General features: G+C 56.3%; 1 protein-coding gene across 1 annotated transcript in view; it reads left to right on the top strand.

The window, feature by feature from the left end:
- The window catches only part of SHANK3 (SH3 and multiple ankyrin repeat domains 3), a 316,192-nt gene that overhangs the window by 96,535 nt on the left and 195,533 nt on the right, over positions 1-24,124 (top strand). Inside the window, exon 10 of the mRNA XM_068400530.1 lies at positions 1,908-2,235. Coding sequence (XP_068256631.1) covers positions 1,908-2,235 — 328 coding nt within the window. The remainder of the gene's footprint in view (positions 1-1,907; positions 2,236-24,124) is intronic.

The raw sequence follows: 24,124 nt of genomic DNA on the forward strand, positions 1-24,124 counted from the left end.
TACTGGAGAGCAGCTCTGCAGAGAAGGACCTGCGGGTTCTGGGGGACACCAAGTTCCCCATGAGCCAGCAATGTGCCCTTGGGGCCAGGAAGGCCAATGGTGTCCTGGGGTGCATGAGGAAGAGTGTGGGCAGCAGGTCGAGGGAGGTTCTCCTGCCCCTCTACACGGCCCTGGTGAGGCCACACCTGGAGTAACTGTGTGCAGTTCTGGGCCCCCCAGTTCAAGACAGACCAGGAACTACTGGAGAGAGTCCAGCGGAGGGTACGGAGATGGGCAGAGGGCTGGAGCATCTCTGCTACGAGGAGAGGCTGAGGGAGCTGGGGCTGTTCAGCTGGAGAAGAGCAGACTGAGGGGGGATCTTATCAATGCTCACAGATACCTTAGGGGTGGGTGTCAAGAGGATGGGGCCAGAATCTTCTCAGTGGTGCCCAGCGACAGGACAAGGGGCAACGGGCACAAGCTGAGACACGGGAAGTTCCATCTGAATATGAGGAGGAACTTCTTTGGTGTGAGGGTGCCAGAGCCCTGGCACAGGTTGCCCAAGGAGGGGGGTCTTCTTCTCTGGAGACATTCAAACCCGCCTGGATGCGACCCTGTGCAATATGCTCTGGCAGGGGTTGGGCTGGATGATCTCCAGGGGCCCCTTCCAACCCTTAACCGTTCTGTGATTCTGTGAAACGCCCAGATGCTGAACCCACAGCACGTTTTGCCCCAGGGACTGCATCACGTCCCCGGCCCAGGCTTTGCTGCTCTCCCTCCAACACCCCTCCTCGCCCGCGGGCTCTGGGTGAGCACCTTGACCCGTTTTTCCCACGGGGAGGCCTGGGCGCGGGGCGCTGGCAGCCCCGGAGCGGCGGGCAGGCGGCTGGGAGCCGGGCTGAGCGCCGTGGGGAGCGCGGGCGCTGCCGGCAGAAATTCCCCCGCCACGTGGTTGGAACTCAGCGGAGAACAAACGCATCGTGTTGCTGTGGCAACGGGAAGATTTACAGCAGCTGAAATTCTTGTACTTTGAACCTAAAATATTCCTTGGAAAAATATTCCGAGTTTGGCTGCGCAGCACAGCTGGGAAGCGCCTTCGAGGTGTTGGGTCGAGGGTGACGCGGGTGTGAGGCCTCGCTGCGCCTCTGGACAGCGTCACACGGGGCAGATAAACTTTAAGCATGTTAAGCTTCAGGATGGAAATGGGTCCATTAAACAAAATTTAGGAAAGCAGGTGTTTCGTGATCCAAGGTCTGCAGCAGAGCCCCCTTCCCCTGCGACCGCGTCGGGTTCCTGTCTGTCTCCCTCCGCAGCGCTGCGGGCAGAGGCAGGGCTGGCAGCTTCAGGTGGCTTCGTGAGCTCCGTCCCTTCCGTGCACCCCTGAGGGTTGGGTGCAGCGTCGAGCAGGGCAGGGAGCAGCTGGTGTTTTATTCCGTGCATTGTATTTTCTGGGCATGCGCTTGGCACCACCTGAAGCTGTCGATTTAGGCCTTCTGTGCCTCTGAAATGGAAGGGAACGCGGTTGCTGGCTGCCGCTGCCAGTGTCCCGTGTGTGTGTCACCACCCCCGGACCATGGTGGCAGCTGGAGACGGGCTGGCAGGGGTCCCGCTGGTGGCCCCGCACACCCTCCCTGGGTGCTGCCTCCCACCCCAGCAGCGCTCCTCGATGCTTCCTGAGATGCCACCTCCAAACCCCCACTGTGCTGGTGCGCTGTGCTCGGGCTCTCCTCTCCTCCCTGCTCCCGGGGCCATTCCTGGGGTGGTGCAGGGAGGGGATCCGGGAGCAGGCGGAGCTGCGTCCTGCTCTGCCCTCCCGGCCCAGCTCCGCGTGCTTTCCCAGCCCTCCCGCTTTGCGCCATCTTCCAGCCCCAGCATGGCTGGCGGGCGCTGGCTTGGTGCTAACGCCGCTCTCCCCGGCTCTTTTGCAGTGCCTTTCAGAGAAACCCCCAGCTACACGAAGCGGAGACGGATCCTGGGTGCCGGTGGCCTCTCCTCCCCGCGTGTGCTGCAGCGCTCGGCCAGCGACAACAACCTGAAGGCGGAGAGCCGGGCCTCCTACTCGCCCGTGCCGTCGCTCCGCAGCCTGCCGCCGCAGCTGCTGGCCCAGATGCAGGAGGCCGGGGCCGGGGACGGCAGCCTGGCGAGCTCCGGCAGCGCCCGCAGCGCCCACAGCCGCTCCCCGTCCCTGCAGCGGGTGCAGGAGGAGAAGGAGGCCGACCTGCCCACGCTGCGCAGGAGCAGCCGCGGCAAGGCCAGGTAAGGGGCTGGGGGAGGCCGAGCGGGGCTGCCCTGTGCAGGGGACCCCGGGGAGCGGGTGGGGAGGCCAGCAGAGCCCCGTGCAGCCCTGCGTCTCCCCGTCTGTGCACCGCGGGCAGCAGGGCTGGCCAGGGCCCGGAGCAAGCGTGGAGGGATTTTGTCCTCGGTCTTCCCCCCAGCCCTTGGTCTAATCGTGCGTCTCAGAAGAATGGTAAGTACAGCGGTGCCGCGTTGCGCTTGTCGTTGCTATGACAATGGATGCGTCTTGAAAACTAATGCTTCGAGGTTACACATTGCAGATGAGCCAACATCTCACGTGTCCCGACCGATATATCGTGGTTACTGATGCTCTGCCTGCGGGCCCGGGTGGTGGCATCGCTCTGCTGACCCCACCGGGATGGCAGCGGCTGAGGGACACCCTCGCACGGCTGCTGGGCGGCGTGGGGCAGCCTTCCTCGTGCGTCAGGTGGCTTCTGTGGCCCGTAGGTGTGGGAGCAACGCGGACCTTGCATTCTCCCACCACTCGCCATTACTTGCTGACTGTAACTGCTCCCCGTCACTCACTGGCCATCGCTGCTCACTGGCCATCGCCATTCCCCGTCACTCACTGGCCATCGCTGCTCACTGGCCATCGCCATTCCCCGTCACTCACTGGCCATCGCTGCTCACTGGCTGTTGCCGCTCCCCATCGCTCGCTGGCCATTGCTGCTCCCTGTCACTCGCCGGCCATCACTGCTCACTGGCCATCGCTGTTCCCCGTCACTCGCTGGCCATTGCTGCTCACTGGCCATCACCGCTCCCTGTCACTCGCTGGCCATGGCTGCTCACTGGCCATTGCCTCTCCCCATCACTCCCTGGCCATCGCTGCTCCCCGTCACTCACTGGCCATCACTGCTCGCTGGCCATCACCTCTCCCTGTCACTCACTAGCCATCACTGCTCACTGGCCATCGCTGCTCCCTGTCACTCGCTGGCCATTGCTGCTCACTGGCCATCGCCGTTCCCTGTCACTCACTGGCCATCACCGCTCCCTGTCACTCGCTGGCCATTGCTGCTCCCTGGCCATTGCTGCTCCCCGTCACTCGCTGGCCATTGCTGCTCACTGGCCATCACCTCTCCCTGTCACTCACTAGCCATCACTGCTCACTGGCCATCGCTGCTCACTGGCCATCGCTGCTCCCCATCACTCACTGGCCATCGCTGCTCCCTGGCCATCGCTGCTCCCCGTCACTCACTGGCCATGTGCAATGCAAGCGTCGGCGCTGGCACCGCTCGCCGCTGCCGGTGCTCGCCCTCGGCTGGAGGCCAGGCATGGGCACCCGCTCTGACCCAGGACGGCTGCTGCTCCCCCCCAGCCAGCAGAGGTGCTGCTGGAGAGCCTTCATGGCCGAGGGTCCCTTGGGTGACCACTGGCACCGGGCTTTGCTTTCTGAAGCCCCCGTTAGGAGGGGCGAGACCGACCACAGGCCCCGGCTGTAGCTGTGTTCAGGTGACCAGGAGATGGATCTGAGTGTTGAGGAGCCAGTCTGGAGATGGTAGCTATTTACATCAGCTCTGTAGCAGAAACAGCTTTGAGGCCCTTGGAGGCAATCGAAAGGATTTGGGGAAAGAGAAATATGTCAGTGAATAAAAAATAATGAAAATAAATATAAAATAGTACTGGGGGGGAAAATTGAACCACTTGGGTACCTGCTAGGATTCTTAATTAATAGTTTAACTCGGGAAAAGTTGCAGGATGTTTTCTAAACAGCTCAGTGGAGGCCTCTGCTCAACGTGCAACTTGGGTACAAAATGCAGCGCTGTTAGGTGACCTGACAGCGCGATGGATGATAATATACACACGCTGCAAGGCCTTTCTCAGAGTCACTGATGGCACCTCTGCGTGCTGCATACCAGGCTGGGCACGGCCAGGCAGCGCGAACAGGGTGAGGTAAAGGGTTTTGGAGATGCAGTGAAAATGATCAGAAATGGGAAAAGAAAAATCTCTGCTTTGAAGAGAGATTTAGAAGAGCGGGATTGTTACCTTAGAAACGAGATGAATAGGAGGAAATATGTTAAAAATATTGAAAATACCGAATGGCTTATCAGAGGGAAACGGGGAACCTCTGCCTGTTCCATGGCACGAGGAGAAAGGAGCATGCAATGAAATTAACGGCAAGCACTCTCAAAAGCGGTACGAAACGGTGTGTTTTCTCCACCCTGCAGTCAGCTGGGGAATTCACCACCTCAGGGACTTGCTGGAGCCAGAAACACAGTGTGATGGCAAAAGCGTGAGGAGGTTGGTGTGGGTGAAAAAAAAATACTGGGGGCTTTTGTAATCAATAAGTGTTTGGAATTGTTCTCAGGATGACGTGGAGCACCTGATGGCAAGGCAGGAGGAGGGCAGGGGGGAAGCCGTGCGTCCGTCACAGCTCAGCCAGCGCCCGGGAAGGGCAGAGGAGGCGGCTGCCTCTTGGTCCTGCTGCTGGAGTGAGCGTCTGCCCCGTCTGCTTCTGCCTCCTGCTTGTGCAGGCTTTTAAAGGGTTGCTGGAGGTGGCTTGGTTATTCCTAGCCATGTGTATTTTATAAAATGCATATAAAAGGGCATTTTACTCCATTATCTTCAGCTACTTGTATATTTTTGCAGGGATAGGAGGATTATGAAATTCATTACACTGAGTTTGGGGCAGGTGAAGGTCACACGCGTGCAACCTGCGTGTTCGGTGGCTGGTGCAGGCTGGCGGGCTCAGGGTTGTCCAGGGGTGCTGTGGGTGATGTGAGAAGCAGGCGATCGGTCCGAGGGGAGGAAAAGCAAAGGCTGGTGATCAGGCAGCGGGGTTTGAGCCCGATAGCCGCCGTCCCCTGTCCCTGCACATCCCGGGGGTGCTGGGTGCCCCTCGCCCAGTCACACGGGCTGATGTTATTTTAAATTACACACCGTGTCTGCACACCGTTGCTGTGTGCTAACAAGCGCTTACAGCAGCTAATTAAGTGGTATTTTTGTTTGAGCCGGTGTTTCTTTCCCTTGTTGTTTGGCCTTATCGCTCTCCCAGTTGGTTCCCAGTGTGTTTGCGTTGGTTTGACAGAGCTTTTATGTACTCTGGGGCTGGGGAAGAGCGGCGCGGTGATCCCTATCTCATCTGGATTCGCAGTTCCCAGGGATGTGTTATTTCCAAACAAGAAAGCCTTCGCCTTGTGCTAAGTGACAAGGCATCCACAAACACGCGGAGTCCTCTCACATCTTCATTGGAGAGTCTTGCAGAAAAATTGATTCTGGGTCAGATTTTTATTAAACATCAAGAAAATTTAGTGTCTGCAACGTTGCCCCAAAATTCGTTATTCTGAGGGTGAAAACTGCCGGCAAAATTCTGATTGTTTTGCAAATATATTCGGGATGGCAAAGAGAATTTAAATGAACGCTAGTTTAGTGTTAGCGTTACATTTTTTCGAGAACCGATGCACAGAAGCCCCTCACATGCCTGCGGGCGGCAGCCCCAGCGCTGGCGTTCAGCCCTGCTCAGAATCCCAGAATCAATGAGGTTGGCAGAGCCCTCTGGGCTCATCGAGTCCAACCATTGCCCTGACACCACCATGGCAACTAGACCAGGGCACTAAGTGCCATGGCCAGGCTTTTCTTAAACCCCTCCAGAGATGGTGACTCCACCACCTCCCTGGGCAGCCCCTTCCAATGCCTAATGACCCTTGCTGAGAAGAAATGCTTCCTCATGGCCAACCTGACCCTCCCCTGGCCAAGCTTGAGGCTGTGTCCTCTTGTCCTAGCGCTGGTTGCCTGGGAGAAGAGGCCGACTCCCACCCCGCTCCAACCTCCCTTCAGGTAGTTGTAACTAATAACGGTAGTTGTAACTAATAACAATACCCCTCAGGTAGCTGTTAACTAATAGCGCGCTCCTGGGAGCCAGCCCTGGGGAGGCTGTTGCCGATGTGGTTGGCTCTGAACCTCCCGGTTGTGTTGTGGATCGTCGGGGGTCCAGGGAGGACCAGTGGGAAGGGGCTAACCCACAGACCATCGACTGTGCTCGTCCTGCCTCTTCTTGGGCAACCGTGGTGACGGACATGCCCTGGCCTTTTCCTCACTCCTGCCTCTCTCGGTCCTTACCCCTGGGGAGTTTCTTATGTCTGATCCAAGTATTTCTTCCCCTAGTTGGTTATGCCACACTCACCCTGCATGGGTACAGTGAGGACCTCGTTCCCCCCTCGCAGCAGTCTCGTGCGTTTTGCTGAAGGAGACGCTGACCCAGGCCAGCCCCCGGGTGCCTCCCCCCCTTTCCGGGGAGGCGACGGGGGGTCCTTCTCCTGCCCAGCGCTCGGTCGGTCTCGGGGCAGCCATGGGGCTGCGAGGAGCCGGCGAAGGCCGCGGTGTGCGGCTGCTGCTCGGCAGCCAGCTCCTCTCGCCGTCTGTCCTTGACAAATCCCTTCTGACTGTCACCGCGTTGCTTCCTTCTAGGCACGTACAAACACTTTGGCCTGTTATTTGTTCCAGGGTTTTCTAAGAAGTGAAGTGACGGTATTTCTTTAGCTTTTCTTTTTCCTCTTTTTTTGGCCATTTGTTATTTTCCATTCTCTTGGACATACTTTATGTAACATGAGCCTTCAAAGATGACCTGAGGTGTTCTTAGATTGCTTCAGTCTGTTCTTAAACTTCCTACCAGATGTGTAGTCAGGCACATCCAAATATTCTTTAATGAATTCCTGCTTCTGGTTTCCAGGTAGGATCTTAACTCTCTGCCTCAGAAATCTCACCGTTGAGCTCTGATTTAAAGACAAACAAGTATTAAGCACGTTGGTCTCTTTAGTTTCATCCCTTGAAAGCTTTCTCTCGCTGCAGTCAGCCAAAGGAGCACCAGCAATTACCAGCAATTCCTGGGCTCTTTTTCTTGCTGTCAGTGCATTTACAGAATGAATACCTGCTTCCCTCCCTGGTGGCATTTCCTCTCTTCCTTCTGCTGTCCAGATGTTTGCTTCTGTTGGCTTGTGCTTTGCCTTTACCTCCGTCCATAAAATCACTCTGTGTTCCAGTTTATCAATCAATCAACAAGGTTGGAAGAGCCCTCTGGGATCATCAAGTCCAACCATTGCCCTGACACCACCATGGCAACTAGACCAGGGCACTAAGTGCCATGGCCAGGCTTTTCTTAAACCCCTCCAGAGATGGTGACTCCACCACCTCCCTGGGCAGCCCCTTCCAATGGCTAATGACCCTTGCTGAGAAGAAATGCTTCCTAATGTCCAACCTGACCCTCCCCTGGCCAAGCTTGAGGCTGTGTCCTCTTGTCCTGTCGCTAGTTGCCTGGGAGAAGAGGCCGACTCCCACTTTACTACAACCTCCCTTCAGGTAGTTGTAGACTGCACTAAGGTCACCTCTGAGCCTCCTCTTCTCCAGGCTTATGTAGTGTTTGAAGTCAATGATTGTCCTATGATTTAGTTGGTTTCTTACCTTGCTGCTTAGGCACCCTCCCTGTGGGGACAGGTTTGAGGTCGGTTTTCCTTTGCCTCCCCTGTCATGGGGTCATGTAAGAGATTGGGTTAAAAGGGGCCTCTGGAGGCCATCTGTCCCACCCCGGGCTGACCCTCTGTGAAACCTCACCTCCAGTACTCACGAACGCGTAGACGTTGGCCTCAAAATGTATTGCTCATATTGTGCTGGTATTTCTTGCTTTCTTCCCAAGAAGTGCCAAACTTTTAATGAGGGGCACAGCGTGAGGCACTGCGCTGGGTCAGCACGGATGTCTGCCAGGGCCGGTGTCCTGCCTGATGCCTGCCCCTGGCACGTGCCTAAAGAGCAGGACATGTGCTGAGGAACCAGGGATCATCCTCCCTGCTCTCTGAAATACCTTTGGCCCCGTCCATCAGCATCTCTGCAAAAGGGAATGTGAGTGGCTGACGTGTTCAGACAGACGCTCACCATAAAAGCTGCCCTGAGCTCACTGGCCTTCAGTGGCAGGTACCCACAGCGAGCATCCTCCCGAGCACCTCCCCTGGAGGCTCTTGGCGCTTTGCCACCTTGAACAAACATCCTTCTTCTGAAATTGCTAAAACTGCAGTTATTGCATCAGCTGGAACCTGGGCACTTTGTTTCTAATATTCTTGACCTCTCCTTGGGGGGTTTAATAAAATAAATGCCTTGTCCCAATCTCTTTTTTTGCATTATTACTTTTAACAGTCTGAACTGATTCGCTATTCCCAAGCCCTTTTTTCCCTCAGCGATGTGAATGAGATCTTTGCTCTAAATCGCTGGTTGGTTAATTTATTTATTAAAAGCCTTAGATGATTCGTTTTCCATTCCTGGCTTTCAAAGGGGTTGGATCCATTTGATTTGTTCTACCTGCGTCAGGGATTTGAGAAGAAATTACCACAATGTGTTTCACTCTCTCCTCTGAGCCTCGGTTTTCAGCTGTTGATGTGAGTCCCCTCTGCGTCTCGGCCGTAGCCTCAGTCCCCCGACGGCAGCTTCTCCAGAGTAAATCCCTGGGGGTGGTGGGTGGGGGGACCTGCGGGTGGGTGGTGCCAGGGCCACCCCCTTTGGGTGCTCCTGGGGTCGCTCACGGTCCTTCTGCGCTGTCTGCAGCGCAGCAATGCCAGCGCCGTGCCCGGCACCTCGGGAATGGGTTTTATTTTAGGGCAGGGTGGTGAAGAGCGTAGGCAGGGGATCTCTTGCTCCTGGTGTGACACCATAGTCCAAGATCACTCCACCAATAAGCGATCAGATGGACAGTGCTTTGTGGAGAACCACGCGGTGAGGAGACCGTGAGTCCCTGGTTGTCAGACCGGGGACCTTGTGCGGGGAATACGGGGTGTTTGCAAAGGGGTTACGGGCTTGCAGGGTAACTGCAGCTGAAGGGACAGCTGGAGGGCACCTGGTCCAGCCCTCCCGGCTGAAGGAGAGAAGTGGGCTCTGAAAACTTGTGGGTAAAGCAGCTGGAAGGGCCTCGTCTCTCCCCCCGGGTGTGCTCCTGCCCCTCGCTGAGGGCTCCGGCTGCCCCAGCCCACAGCTGGTGTCGGGCTCTGGGATGGGGCTGAGCCAGGAGGGTGCAGGACGCCTTGTCAGGGCAGCCTCTTGGCTGGGGAGCTGCCGCGGAGCTCAGGGCCTCGTCGCTGGTCCCGAGCTGTGCCGCGGGGTGCCGGTGCCTGGCCGACTCTGGGAGCTGCCCCATGCCCAGCGCTTGCCCTGGGATCACCATCCTGCCGGCCCCTCCTCTGTGTCCCCTGGGACTCACCCCTGTCCGTGGGGCCGGTGCCCTGCCCTCATCCTGGGCTCCCGGCTCGGTGGCCCTGGCGAGGTGGCTGCTCGCTGCAGACCCCGTGTGCAGCCCGAGCCAGCTCCCCTCCGCCGTCCGTCCGTGCGGGAGAGGAGCCTGCCTGGGCAGAGCATCTCCTCAGGTCAGTATCGCCTTAAACATGCGGGTAACCGCCCGCGCCACAAACCGTCTCTGAGGCGTGCTGCTCCCCTCCGTGCACGCCAAAACCCGCCCGAAGTAACTAGGACAAATGCCTTTGAAGTTTGGAGAAACCAAAAGGGAATCTGAGCAATATCCAAGTGAAATTACTTCCCTGCCAGGTGTGTTTGTCTCTGTAATAGCTTTTTCTGTTTGCCTCAAAGTTCCCGTCAGAATACGTGCTGTCAGTTTGGGATACCAGCGAAGCTGCAGGAATATTTATTTCAGTCGGGCAAAATTAAAATGGGACTAGATGAGGCGAGCTGCGAGGCGCAGCAGAACGCTCTGCTCTGCCGGGGTGCGGGTGCCTGCCCTGCCTCCGGGACTGAAGGGCCACCCTGTGTGATCACAGTCCCAGCTGCCGGCCGCGGCGTTCTTACTAAATACCTACAGATGTCTGCAGAGGTTTGAAGAGATCAAGTGATGCACACAGCTCTCATGATAAATATAACTCACCACCCGAATAAAGAGCAGAGCAGAGAGTCGGCCTCTTCTCCCAGGCAACCAGCGACAGGACAAGAGGACACAGCCTCAAGCTTGGCCAGGGGAGGTTCAGGTTGGCCATGAGGAAGCATTTCTTCTCAGCAAGGGTCATTAGCCATTGGAAGGGGCTGCCCAGAGAGGTGGGGGAGTCACCATCTGTGGAGGGGTTTAAGAAAAGCCTGGCCATGGCACTTAGTGCCCTGGTCTAGTTGACATGGTGGTGTCAGGGCAATGGTTGGACTCGATGATCCCAGAGGGCTCTGCCAACCTCAGTGATTCTGGGATTCTGTGATCTCCCCAAGCCGAGTTTCAGAAAGATAAGAGACGTTCATCAGAAAGGTCTGAAAAACCCCCAGCAGTACCAGCGTCGGTGAGGGCGATGTGAGGAGCGCTGGGTGATCCAGGACCTCTGGGAGAGGCGATCGCCAGTGCGGCAGCGGAGCTGGTCTGGGGGACTGAGAGTGGAGGGGCCCCGGGCAGCAGGGGTGTGGGTTTGGGGAGGACGGCGTGCGCAGCTGGGGGCTGTCCTCTGAAGGGGGGATTTGCATGGGCACCGGTGGTGTCCGACGTCTTTGGCCAAGGGGAGGTCCCAGTGCGAGAGGCAGGACAGAGAGAGAAGGAGAATTCCCTCCTGCCCTCTCCCCCTGAGCTGGCTGGGGAAATCGGGGTTTGGGAGGAGAAGCCGCGTCACCCAGAGCAGGGGGCTGTGGTGGCAGGCGTCAACAGGGTCACACGGCGTGGTGGGGTTGGGGCTACGTGAGGGGAGAAGGGCTTGAAAGGGAGTAACGGGGTTTTGTTAGCAGGGGACTTCAGTTTCACCAGTCCAAAGCATTAAAACTTAACATTATAAATGCTACAATGATGTACAAATAATGCATTAGCGTGGTTTTTCCCCCTGATCTTTCTGATAGCACAGGGCTGGGAAGAGCAGGATGAGTGATGGAGGTGAGGAGCAAAGGCCAAACGGGAGATGGGAGCAGGGAAACGTATAGAGCGGGTAAAGCAAAGCGGGCCACGGGCTGGAGCTGGTGCTGGAGGGTTTTGAGAGCTTTTATTAGGTTTCCCCTCGTGTGAGGTTAATGTGGAAACTGGGTACTTCTGGCTGTGGTGCAGAGCAATGCCATGAGCTTTATCTAAGAGAAAATAAATTATCCACATTAAAAACGACTACTGTAATGACAACAACACAGCAAGCGCTCACGCTGCTGTTTAAGCCAGGCCCAGAGCCTTTCAGGTCTGCCAGAATCCTAATCCAGGCCAGCCTGGGGCTCGGGGCCCTGCGCACCCCCCAGAGATGGTCTCTGTGCCTCCCATCTCCGCATTGCTGGTCCCCAGCTTAGTTATTTGGTACTAGAGGAAGCCAAGACTTCAAAGGCTGATGGAGTTTGTGGATAAATGCAGGCAGTGCGGACTGCAAAGGGGAAATTCAGACAGCTTCTACGTTCTGCTGGATTTTAAATTAACTGCAGTCCCACAGGCCTCCTCGTCAGCGCTGCCCTGAAAAGTCTCTGCTTTTTTATGAGGAGTCCCTCGTTAAAATACAGAACAAAGCACCAGAGTGTACACAGTGAGATGGGAAATGGTGTCACTGACATGATGATGCTGTTCCATCACTGGTGTTACCTGGCTGGTGGGTGCAGCCTGGTCGCCCCGGCCGAGCGGGCTTGTCCGGAGAAGGGGAAGGGCAGGGAAATGGGGAGGTGACATTTAAAGCTACCCAAAAGAAACGCAGTTTCCTTCACACCCAGCTGCTTCTTTTAATTTTTTAACCGTGTTTTTTTTAAGGGGTGTCTGCCTGCAGCCGCAGGGGCTCAGTGTGTAGTTTCTCGCCCCTCGCTTGCCATTCCCGTGTCCTGTTAAACAGCCCGTGCCCGCGGGGTGCACCGGGGCCTCCTTCTGTCCCCGGGCAGGTTCAGGAGGGGATGTCCTCAAAAGACCCGGGGCGGGTTTTGGCATCGCGTGCGTTGCTGGCAGGGTGCGAGCGGCCGTATGGCTCGGAGCAGGGGCCAGGAGCCGAGGCAGTGCCCGGCATGCGGATGAGCTCGCGAGGCTCCGCAGGCACGAGCAGCCCGCGCCTCCTCGCCGGGAGCTGGAGGGCAGGCAGCGATGCGGAGCGGCTCGGGCAGGCGGGCGATGCTGGCCCGGGTGAAGGCTTGCCAGGAGGAGCCCGCGTTGCAGCAGGCGGTCGGATGGCAGGGCTGTCTGCTGGGATGTGGTGCCCCGGCGCGTGCTGGGCTGGTTCCAGCCGTGTGTTTTCTGCATAGTGATGTGTCACGACTCTCAGCTTGTGGCTGTCTACATGTTCTCTGTGCATCCACCTGCTTTTCCCGAATACGTTAGTAAAACAATTTTTTCCTCCTCTCCAGCATCATCTAGCTGTGATCTCCGTGTGCTTCACACAGGGGAGTGACTTCAGTCCTTAGTTACAGGAGACAGCAGGTCACTGGGCTTTGCTCCTGTCTCTGAGGAGCTGTCGGTGACGTCCCTTGGCCCTGCTGTGGTACCCTCTCTCCATCCTCACCCTCCTGCTGCCGGTCTCTGCTGCCCACCACCCCTCGCACCGGCTCTGTGCCATCGCCGTGTTTCTCCACCTGCCACCGCTGCCTGACGCGCCGTGGGAGCGTTGGGCAGGAGCCCAGACGTCACCGCAGCCACCTCGGGGAGCTTTTCCCGCGGCGCAGGTCCTGCCAGCAGTTAAACAGGCAGTTTGGCACCGTGAGGGACAGCACAGCGAGTGGCAGCGGAGATTTCCCGGCGCCTCTGCATCCGTAAGTGGCACAGTCTGGTCTGGATGCTGTGAGCATCACTGGGCAGCTGCGTTGGACAGAGCTGTGTGGGTGAAGGCAGAGACGAGTGCTGTGAATTAGCAGGGGCCTGGAGACGCTCTCTGCTGTGCAGAGGTGTTGGAGGGAATGGGATTAAACAAGGAGGCTGGTGATTTCATGTAACAGTTTGTTTGGAGGAGCCATAGAACTGGTGGTCTGTTCCGAGCAGGGTGGAGGCACCCGTTCCTAGCGCTGTCCTCCCCGCAGCGATTCACTCACGTTTCTCACGGCATCGCTGTTTCTGTGAACACGAGCAGATACATATTTATTTATGGGTGAGAGATGAGCAGGCGGCCGAGCGGCGGCCGGTCAATACCGACTGCGCTCCTCTGCGCTGGCGATGCCGCAGAGCCGCCGGCCCTGGCGAGGCACGAGGGTGCTGTAGTGCAGGGAGCTGGTAATGATTGCAGCTTTGCCAGGCCGGAGTATTTAAAGCTGACATTGGCTGCAGGGCTGACTCACAGCAAAAAGCAGCAGGGACAGAGCAATGAAATGATGAACTGTAAAGGCAGTCGTTAACTGCCCGTGAAGTAACGAACCCGGGAGTGCCCGCAGCGTGTGCCCAGCGCCCGCGAGATGCAGGGGAGGGATGCTGTGGCCAAGGCACAGGGACTGCTGCTCACAGGAGCCATGGCAGTGGTGTTACAGCCCCTGCCGGGGGGGTGGGAATTTCTAATTGGGAGCAGAAAACTGCCTGTGTGGGGGCAGCTTATTCCTGGCTTGCTACTACGGGTTTTTATACCTTCTGCCTAATGAATTACCCTGCCTCCCACGGGTGATGGCGCAGGCTGGACTTCAATTCTGAATCCAAATTGCCATTCCTAGGGCTATACCGTTGGTTTGCCATAAGCTCTCTCAGTTATGCAGGGCGGTGCGTGGCAGAGGTGGTTGTTCTTGCCCCAACACGGCATATCCCGGTGCGAGCTGCCCGCACGCTGCGCGGGTGGACACGAGGCCAGGAAAGGAGGGAGCGGTGCTCATGTTCGGTGGAGATTTTGGCTCCGGGACAGCTTTTAGTTGTATTTGAAGATGGACAGCTTTGAAATGCACACTAAGTCTGGAAGGCTGGTCCGTAATCCCGGTTTTTACCTGCTTCTCCCAAACGATGCAAGGCCAGAAGGATTAAGCACCCACACCTCGCTGCACCCACACCTCTGGGGCGTCTCGGCTGCCTCCTGGGAGGTTTAGCCGGGTGGGCTCACAGGAGGGACCTGGACAGGCTGGAGAGTTGGGCGGGGAGAAATTTAATGAAATATAACAAGGGCAAGTGTAGAGTCCTGCATCTGGGCAAGAACAACCCCATGGACCAGTACAAGTTGGGGACAGAGCTGTTGGAGAGCAGCGTAGGGGAAAGGGACCTGGGGGTCCTAGTGGACAGCAGGATGACCATGAGCCAGCAGTGTGCCCTTGTGGCCAAGAAGGCCAGTGGCATCCTGGGGTGTATTAGAAGGGGTGTGGTCAGCAGGTCGAGAGAGGTTCTCCTCCCCCTCTACTCTGCCCTGGTGAGGCCGCATCTGGAATATTGTGTCCAGTTCTGGGCCCCTCAGTTCAAGAAGGACAGGGAACTGCTAGAGAGAGTCCAGCGCAGAGCCACGAAGATGATGAAGGGGGTGGAACATCTCCCTTCTGAGAAGAGGCTGAGGGAGCTGGGTCTCTTTAGCTTGGAGAAGAGGAGACTGAGGGGGGACCTCATTAATGTTTATAAATATGTAAAGGGCAAGTGTCATGAGGATGGAGCCAGGCTCTTCTCAGTGACATCCCTTGACAGGACAAGGGGCAATGGGTGCAAGCTGGAACACAGGAGGTTCCACATAAATATGAGGAAAAACTTCTTTACGGTGAGGGTGACCGAACACTGGAACGGGCTGCCCAGAGAGGTTGTGGAGTCTCCTTCTCTGGAGACATTCAAAACCCGCCTGGACGCGTTCCTGTGTGATATGGTCTAGGCAATCCTGCTCCGGCAGGGGGATTGGACTGGATGATCTTTCGAGGTCCCTTCCAATCCCTGACACTCTGTGATTCTGTGATTCTGTGAGGTACCAGGCACTCGAGGGTGGGGAAGAGATGCCCCGGTTGTGAGACTGGGTTCATCCCAAAATCTCTGATAATTTAAGAATTTCATGTCTCGGTTTAATGTTTATGTTGCTCCAACCAGTGTGCAGAGACCTGTAAGACTGCCAAAGGCGCTCGGGACGCCGGGAGCTCTCTGGCGTGACCCTGCATGGCAGCAGCGAACGCGTCGTCGTCGCTGGTTCAATGGTGCGGGGTTTATTGCACATTTTTATGATGCTCCCTGGCTGTGGGAGCTGCACCCCAAATAGGACCAGACGTTATGGCTTGGCATGGAGCTGCTGCTATTGCCTGGGATTCAGCATTGCTGACCCTGGGCAGCGATCTCAGCTGCTGGAGAGGGGTGGTGGTTCCCATTTACAGAGCTATTAATTTACGGTGGGTGGAAGTCTCACCGGTGGCATTTACGGAGCCAACCTGCTCGCAGTGGAGAATTTCTCTAGCAGGTTTTAGTCTTTCTGTTCAAGTGTCTTCTGATTTGAAATTTCCCAGGTTCCTCATTGCTGCTGGCTCAGTTTCAGCTAAAATGGACCAAAATTTTTTAAATGAGGCAAAATGAAGGAAAAATGGTTGCAATATATTCTTTGAGTGGACATGATGCTTTTTGAAAAAACCCAGCATGAGAGAAGGCTGATATTTTACATGGGTGTTAGCAGTGAGGAAAATACGTGACAGTGCTTCAGAGGAGATGAATTCTGATTTTGCATGGTAGTAGGGATTAGAAAAATCGGGTTTTGTAGTTGTATATTTATTTATAAACGGCAGTCCACTAAATTGGGGTCCCATAAATGCTGTTGTGGTGTAGGTCACACCTCTACAGAGAGCTTTGCCTTGGCTTCACCCCCCCTCTCCTGCAGTCACTTCTGATCCTTGCCCCAACAAAGCCCCGTGGACGCCTAATCGAGCGCGCAGATTGGAAAGCCAAGCGCAGGTCCTTGTCTCCCAGGCGTGCCGTGGGACAGTGGTGGACATCCATGCCTTTGACCGCACTAAGCGCTTGAGCTGGTGGTGACACTGCTTCCTCAGAATCCTGAAACAGACCCTAAAACTCACCGCCCCGTCAATATCTGCCTTAGAGCGGGGTGGGGAGCCCTTTCCTGCAGCCCTTCACTCACATTTCCCATAGCACAGCTGGCCGGGTCGGTGGGAAGAGGGTGCCAGATGAGCAGCAGGCAGAGGTGGTCTGATGAGCACTGGAGAGGCCACCTCGAGCGCTTGGGTGTCCCTTGGTCAAGGTGTGCTCTGCTCTCCCTGTGGCATGCCATGGACCCAGCCCATGGGCACTGGCACGGCTGCGATGTGGGTGGTCAGTGGATGCGGGTGGTTCGGCACGCTTTGCCCTCCGTGCCAGAGCTCACCTTGGCATCCCCAGTGCCGGCCCGCGGTGTGACATGCAGCCTCATCTTCTGGTGCTTTTACAGGCGCCGGGGCAGGTTTTGTAAAAGCTGTCAGCTTGAACTTGCGTTCTGTTTCGAGGGGTGTCCGTTTGGGACGCTGCTGCTGTTCACACGTCGGTGCTCTGCTCGACGCTGAGAGTGAGTGCTGAGCACGAACCCAGTGCGGAGCTGAGCGTCCGGCTTGCAAGTGGTAGTAGAAGCCTGAGGCTTTGGTCGTTTCTCGCTCCCACCTCCACGCCGCAGAGCTCCGGCCAGGAGGGCTTCGGGTGTTTCCTGCCCCAGGCGATGAGCAGGTGAGTTCAGGTGCCCGTGGACAGCTTTGCCTTTTGAGATGAGGTTTGCCCAGAAGTGTGATCAGACGTTTGTGCCTAACACGTGACTCTCATGTCCTTCTCCATGCCTTCTGCATGGTCTTTCACACCTCCTTTAGTTCCAGGATCACTGGAGCAAACTGGCTCATCTTCAGCCTGGAATCCCCAGCACCGTGCCAGTTTTCCATGCAAAGCCTTGCCTACGAGCACAGCAGGCACAGTGGTGTCTGTCCTTCTCGTTGCTATCCATCACCTCCTCAGACTCTGTTAGGGGTTCCCATAACTGTAAAATTACCCCTTGTACCTGTTGGTAAAATGTCTCTTGCATCACTTGTGCCTGTGGACAGTTTTGGGTCCTGCTCTGGCTGCTTTGGTGCTGTGGGTGTTACTGAAGTAGGTTGTCCCCCATATCCATTTTCCCCTCCCTACAACAGACACAACTGTACTTGCTGCTCTCACAGCTATATAGTGCCCTTCCCTGGCTTGATAACTGCATTAAAAATATGTGCTACTGGTCCACTGCTGTTGTGTGCCGCTCCTCTGGAAATCGGAGGTGAAGGTATCCAGGGTCCTGTCTGAACACAAACGCTCTGGCTTTGCTGCACCTCCTATGTGTTGATTTCCACAGTCTCATCTCCAATAGCCAGCCAACCTTTGCGTTACATTCTCACCAAAACCCAAGGCAAAGCATTCATTTAATTTTTAGACTGTCTTGATACTGCTCTCACCACATAGCACCTCACCTCTTTTTTTCCTGAGTGCCTGAAGGGCTTCTTCCCATTTAATTTCCGTTGCCGGATTTCCCTCGGACTGACGGCTGCAGCGACACAACCCTCGTCTTTTCGCTGCCTTCTCACAAATCTGGAAGGATTCCTTCCAGAATTGTAGCTGCTGGTTTCTGAACCCTCCTGCTCCCAACTTGTTGCCTCTATTGAGAGAAAGAGACCTCAGCTCCCCTCCGGCAGTGAATTACACACGTGGGCGCACTAAGTCACTTGGGGCCTCAGACTGGAGTCATCCAGCAAGAAGAAGGAAGCTGCAGATGAGTGTGTCCGTTGGTTTAGGAAGGGATTTGAAATGCCCTCTTTGGGCACAGACCAACTTCTCTGTGAAGTTTGGAAGAAACTTCCCTGGTGGGCAATTTGCCTGATGTTTTGGGTTTTTTCCTGGAAGAAGCTCGTACCAGTTGCTACCAGGATTCGAAGGACTGCTAAGCTGGTGGGGACTGGGAGCCCGTGCTTCTGTCTGTGAACGGCTGAGTGGGCCGTGAAGTGACTTTACATACAGAAGGATCACTTGAGTCTTGTGCTGAGAACGAGGAGGGCTCTGAACTTCCCCTTAACGAGAAAGACAGCTCTAGGTTAAACTATGGTGGCGCATCAGGCTTGATGCCTGGCTCACCGGAGGATGGCCTGAGCTTGCAGAGCTCAGGACTGGCAGCAGCAGGCTTAGGAGAAGACTGTGGCCACACAGTTCAGAACAAAGAGCCATCATCATTCACAGCACTCGTGACAAAACCCAGCACCAGCTCTCCTGAGCACGATCCAGTGTGCCTTGCAGGGGAGCAGCAGGGATGAGCAGCGTGGCTTCCTCACAGAGCCCTGGTTGAGCGTGGCTGGCTTTCGTGTCCTGATGTGCTGCCTGTATTTTCAAGAGGAATTTGGAGACATGTTGGGAGATACAAGGACTACTGCTGTTCTGGTCCCGCTGTGTGGCGGGGGGCTAGCGCGGGGATGGTGAGGTGCCATGCTCTAGCCAGGGAGCATCGTGCTGATGGCATTTTCTGTGGTCTGTGTTAGGGGGAGGTTAGATTAGGTGACTACAATGATCTTACATGAAATTTTAGGAGCCATTTTTAGCTTTCATCTCAGCTTAGGCTCTCTGCTTCCTCACATTGGAAGCTACCAGTGCCCTGGAAGCCCTCGTTACTGAAACACGTGCGTGAGAAGTTCCCAGTGAGGGCCTGGGTTTTTGCTTGCCCCACACGCTGGCAATGTGCCATCTCTTCCAGGTCATCTCTTGCCACTGAAGCTTTCCATTCTCTTCCCAGTTTTACCAAGCTTCTCTCAGCTGCAGCATTTGCTGTCGTTCTCCATGGTGTCCTGGCAGATGGAAGCAAGGGCAGGGAGCCTGGGAGGAATACAGGGAAACTGTCCGAGAAGCCAGGGACCAGGTTAGGAAAGCTAAAGCCCTGATAGAATTAAATCTGGCCAGGGATGTCAAGGACAACAAGAAATGCTTCTAGAGGTGTGTCAGTGATAAAAGGAAGAGTAGGGAAAATGTGGGCCCTCTCTGGAAGGAAACAGGAGACCTGGTTACCCGGGATATGGAGAAGGCTGAGGTTCTCAATGACTTTTTTGCCTTATTCTTCACCAGCAGGTGCTCTAGCCTCACCACCCAAGTCACAGAAGGCAGAGGCAGGGACTGGAAGGATGAAGAACCGCCCACTGTAGGAGAAGATCATGTTCGGGACCATCTAAGGAACCTGAAGGTGCACAAGTCCATGGGACCTGATGAGGTGCATCCACGGGTCCTTAGGGAACTGGTGGATGAAGTTGCTAAGCCGCTATCCATCATTTTTGAGAAATCGTGGCAGTCTGGGTTAGTTCCCACTGACTGGAAAAGGGGGAAACATAACCCCCATCTTCAAGAAGGGGAAAAAGGAAGACCCGGGGAGCTACAGGCCCGTCAGTCTCACCTCTGTGCCTGACAAGATCATGGAGCAGATCCTCCTGGAAACTATACTGAGGCACACGGAAATCAAGGAGGTGATTGGTGACAGCCAACATGGCTTCACCAAGGGCAAATCGTGCTTGACAAATTTGGTGGCCTTCTAGGATGGGGTTACAGCACTGGTGGCTAGGGGAAGAGCACCTGATGTCATCTACCTGGACTTGTGCAAAGCATTTGACACTGTCCCGCACGACATCCTTGTCTCTAAATTGGAGAGACATGGACTTGACGGATGGACCACTCAGTGGATAAGGAATTGGCTGGATGGTTGCACTCAAAGAGTTATGGTCAACGGCTCCATGTCCAAGTGGACACCAGTGACGAGTGGCATTCCTCAGGGGTCGGGATTGGGACCGGTTGTGTTTAACATCTTTGTTGGCGACACGGACAGTGGGATTGATGCGCCCTCAGCAAGTTTGGGGACGACACCGAGCTGTGTGGTGTGGTGACACGCTGGAGGGAAGGGATGGCATCCAGAGGGACCTGGACAGGCTGGAGAGCTGGGCCTGTGCAAACCGCATGAAGTTCAACAAGGCCAAGTGCAAGGTCCTGCCCGTGGGTTGGGGCAATCCCAAGCACAAACCCAGGCTGGGCGGAGAATGGAGTGAGAGCAGCCCTGAGGAGAAGGACTTGGGGGTGATGGGTGACGAGAAGCTCACCATGAGCCGGCACCGTGTGCTGGCAGCCCAGAAGGCAGCTGAAGCGGGCAGGGGCAGAGGTTGGATCAGTGTCGGACAGCCCTTTCCTAACCTGTCCCTCACAGGCTGGAGGTGTCCTGGTCATCCGGGGGGTGTTTTGGACTGCTTCACGAGGAGGGAAATGAAATGGAAACCCCCCGAGTCCCCTTTGTCTTCCTCTTAGAGCTTCATTTAAGGTATTTACGTGCTCTAGAGATCCTCTTGCACGCTGACTGCCAGGTACATCCCACTCTTTCCATCAGCTCTTCCTCCTAATCTGATTCACGTATTCAAGAACCGGTTCTAAAATTCAATCAGATCCCCTTTCCAGTTGCCTAATATACTCCAGCAGAGTTTTTATTATTGGAATATATTAAATTATGTTGTTCCTTTCACATTTCTTAAAGGTGCAGTTCTAGTTTCCCACTTTTTCCCCCCGAAATGAATAACTGTGTATCCTGCAAACCCACGTACCCAGGACTGCAGCGGACGGAGCTCTGTGTGTTGGTTCATTTACTGTCCCTGCAGAGAGGGAGGGCTGACATGCTTTAAGGCTAAGGCAGTTGAGTGATGTTTTGTGACATCTTAAATCCAGTTCTGCTGCTGCTGGCTGGTTTGCCTGTGAGGGTGCAGGCGTAGTTCAGACGATACCAGTTGCGCTGGCAGGTAACTTGCTGGTACCTGTGTTGGCTCCGGCAGCCCTGGCTTATCCACCAGCCTCCCTGGTGGGGCATCTCGTGGAGAGGAGAGGCCTGGAGGGTGGCTGGGGCCAAAGTCTGTGTGCTTGTAGTCCACGGTGTTCTGGTGAGGAAACAGCTTTGGCAGTGGCTGCTGCAGGAGGGTTGTATCAGCGTCAGGATCTGAAGGCTTAGTCAAAGACAAAGAATAGATACTATGGAGACAATCTACTTGAAGGATTACAGCTGCTGATAAGGAATGTCTTCCCCTCAGTTAAATTCCAGTTTGTGTATTTATAATCTGCTTATCTAAATTCTCTGTGTGCTTCCAATTGAACGCGGCATTCTGCTTCGCTTCCGACGTTAAACTGATTTGTGGCATTGCCGTGCGCGGCCGGCCAGCTCTCAGCTCACCCCAGAGGTGGGGAAGTTTCCTTGATCAGTGAAATTATTGTTCCTCAGCCTTTACCCGGGAGGGAACATGAGCCCCGGGTACTGGACCCAAAAGCTCTCCCCACAGAATCCCAGAATCAATGAGGTTGGAAGAGCCCTCTGGGCTCATCGAGTCCAACCATTGCCCTGACACCACCATGGCAACTAGACCAGGGCACTAAGTGCCATGGCCAGGCTTCTCTTAAACCCCTCCAGGGATGGTGACTCCACCACCTCCCTGGGCAGCCCCTTCCAATGGCTAATGACCCTTGCTGAGAAGAAATGCTTCCTCATGGCCAACCTGAACCTCCCCTGGCCAAACTTGAGGCTGTGTCCTCTTGTCCTAGCGCTGGTTGCCTGGGAGAAGAGGCCGACTCCCACCCCACTCCAACCTCCCTTCAGGTAGTTGTAGACTGCACTAAGGTCACCTCTGAGCCTCCTCTTCTCCAGGCTAAACACCCCCAGCTCCCTCAGCCGTTCCTCGCAGCTCAGACCCTCCAGACCCTTCACCACTTGGTCGCCCTCCTCTGCACTCGCTCCAACACCTCAACATCTCTCTTGAAGTGCGGGGCCCAGAACTGGACACAGGATTCAAGGTGCGGCCTCACCAGTGCCCAGTACAGAGGGACGATCACTACCCGAAGGAGTCAGTGGACGTGCGGGTTACAGCTGGGTGCTGGACACGGCGACTGCGGCCAGGAGGGCTCGCGGGCTGGCGAGGGCTGGTGCGGGCTGGCCACACGCCGTGGGTTAAGGGCTAACGGAGGGCGTCTGCCATCGGGTCATCAGCCAACCCGGCTGCAAACTGTGCCAGATTTATGGCGCCCAACGCGGGGCTTGAGAGGGCCCTGACCGATGGCTCCGGTGAGCTCGAGTCCCGGCTCTGGGGGGAGCACACCCCGATGGCTCGGGCGAGAGAGAATCAGATTTCTTCCTTTGAGGGGCTGGAAATCCAACCAGACAGCTCACATCACGTCGTTTTGGAGCTTTTTTCAGCGTCGCATATTGCAATAGCGCCTTCCTCACCGCGTGCGCTGTTTGTTTATGTGTTGAGCATTGTTGAGCACCGAGGTCAGGTGAGACTGGCCCGTGGCACCATCCCCAAAGCCTTGGTTAGCCAGGCGGGGGGTGGCCCCAGGTGCCTTCTGCTGCCCGGGGATGGCACGTGTGGAGTTTTCCATGTTGCCTTTTGTCTCTTTGCTATTTGCAGTCGGTGGGAGAGGTTGGCTGGCTGGAGCCTCGGTGGAGACACGGAGGAGGGAGGTGTGTGGCGGGTGGTGGCAGAGATCACTCTTCCATGGGAGCTGGTGTGAATATGGTGTCCTACAACCACGCTTTGTGTCGCAGTTGGCGTAGCCTGCCTGTGCCCCGGGAGCCTGGCAGAGCCTGTGGCTGAGGACAGCGCAGGAGACGGTGATCAGTGCGGTTTGTGTTTGAGGGCAGTGCCGACACACGAGTCCAGAGGAGGCCACGGAGATGCTCCGAGGGCTGGAGCCCCTCTGCTCTGGAGACAGGCTGAGAGAGCTGGGGCTGTTCAGCCTGGAGAAGAGAAGGCTGCGGGGAGACCTTCTAGCACCTTCCAGTGCCTGAAGGGGCTACAGGAAAGCTGGAGAGGGGCTTTTGACAAGGGCCTGGAGTGACAGGACGAGGGGGAACGGTTTTAAACTGCAAGAGGGGAGATTGAGATGAGATCTGAGGAAGCAATTCTTTGGTGTGAGGGTGGTGAGAGCCTGGCCCAGGTTGCCCAGAGCAGCTGTGGCTGCCCCCTCCCTGGCAGTGTTCAAGGGCAGGTTGGATGGGGCTGGGAGCAACCTGGTCTGGTGGAAGGTGTCCCTGCCCGTGGCAGGGGGTTGGGACTGGATGGGCTTTAAGGTCCCTTCCAACTCAAACCAGTCTGTGAGTCTGTGATTCTATGAAAAGCAGCGGCAAGATGGTCGTTTGTGAGAAGGTGTGAGAGCTGTTGAGGAGCTTCTGAGGTGCGAAGCCGCTCGGAGAGTGCTGGGAGCAGCAGGAGATGGGGAGGAAGGCTCTGCTGGGGAGATGGCCCATTGTGTGCAGGGAGAGCTGGGCTATCCAGGTGTCCGTCTCCTGCAGCTCGCCAAGGGCTGGAGAGCCTGGGGCCACCAGATGTGTGTGCGTCTTTGGAGAAAAGCAGTAAGAACAATTAATGAAACCTAAGTTTATTGTCCAAACAGGTAAGGCCAAGGAGGCAGCTCCATGCCAGCTCCGAGGCATCCAGCTGCTGGGTTTCTGGTAGCGTAGCCATTGCCTGGGGCCAGAGCACGGGGATGGGGCTGTGCTGGTGCCCGTGGCGAGAGCGTCGCCGGGGCGGGAGGGCTGCTTGGGCGTTTTGGTCAGGGCTGGAGGCTGTTGAACCCCAGGGACCCGGTCTGGCGTGGATGAGGAGGGAATACATGAGTGTAAAAATTTCCCGTCTGGAAAAAATGCTGTAGGGAAAGCTGGGACATGTGGGTGCTGGAGGAGGGAGGTGGGGGGGCAAGGCAGCGGGGTGGGGAGGGGACGATGCCCTGTCCGACAGCAGGAGGATACGTGCTACGGGAGAGCTGGACCTTTGGGAACTGGATCCACGAAGGTCGAGGCAACGAGGGGAATTGCCGCACCCCATGGAGGAGTGTTGCTGGGACACGTGTCCCCAGGGGGTGGCGTTGATTTGGGGAGCCTCAGGGTTACAGCAGCCTCCCCGGGCTGTGTCACCAGCCCAGTGACTCCAGCCCTGCCCCATGCGGTCTGGACTGGGCAGGACAGGGTCCTCAAGCACCGCTGTTCCCGTTGCCCGTGGGTCTCTGTGGCCTCAGAGCGGGGCAAGCGAGCCCCACTGGCCCCTCTGCAGA

Source organism: Nyctibius grandis, chromosome 5, assembly GCF_013368605.1.
Source record: "Nyctibius grandis isolate bNycGra1 chromosome 5, bNycGra1.pri, whole genome shotgun sequence".
Classification (NCBI taxonomy): Eukaryota; Metazoa; Chordata; class Aves; order Nyctibiiformes; family Nyctibiidae; genus Nyctibius; species Nyctibius grandis.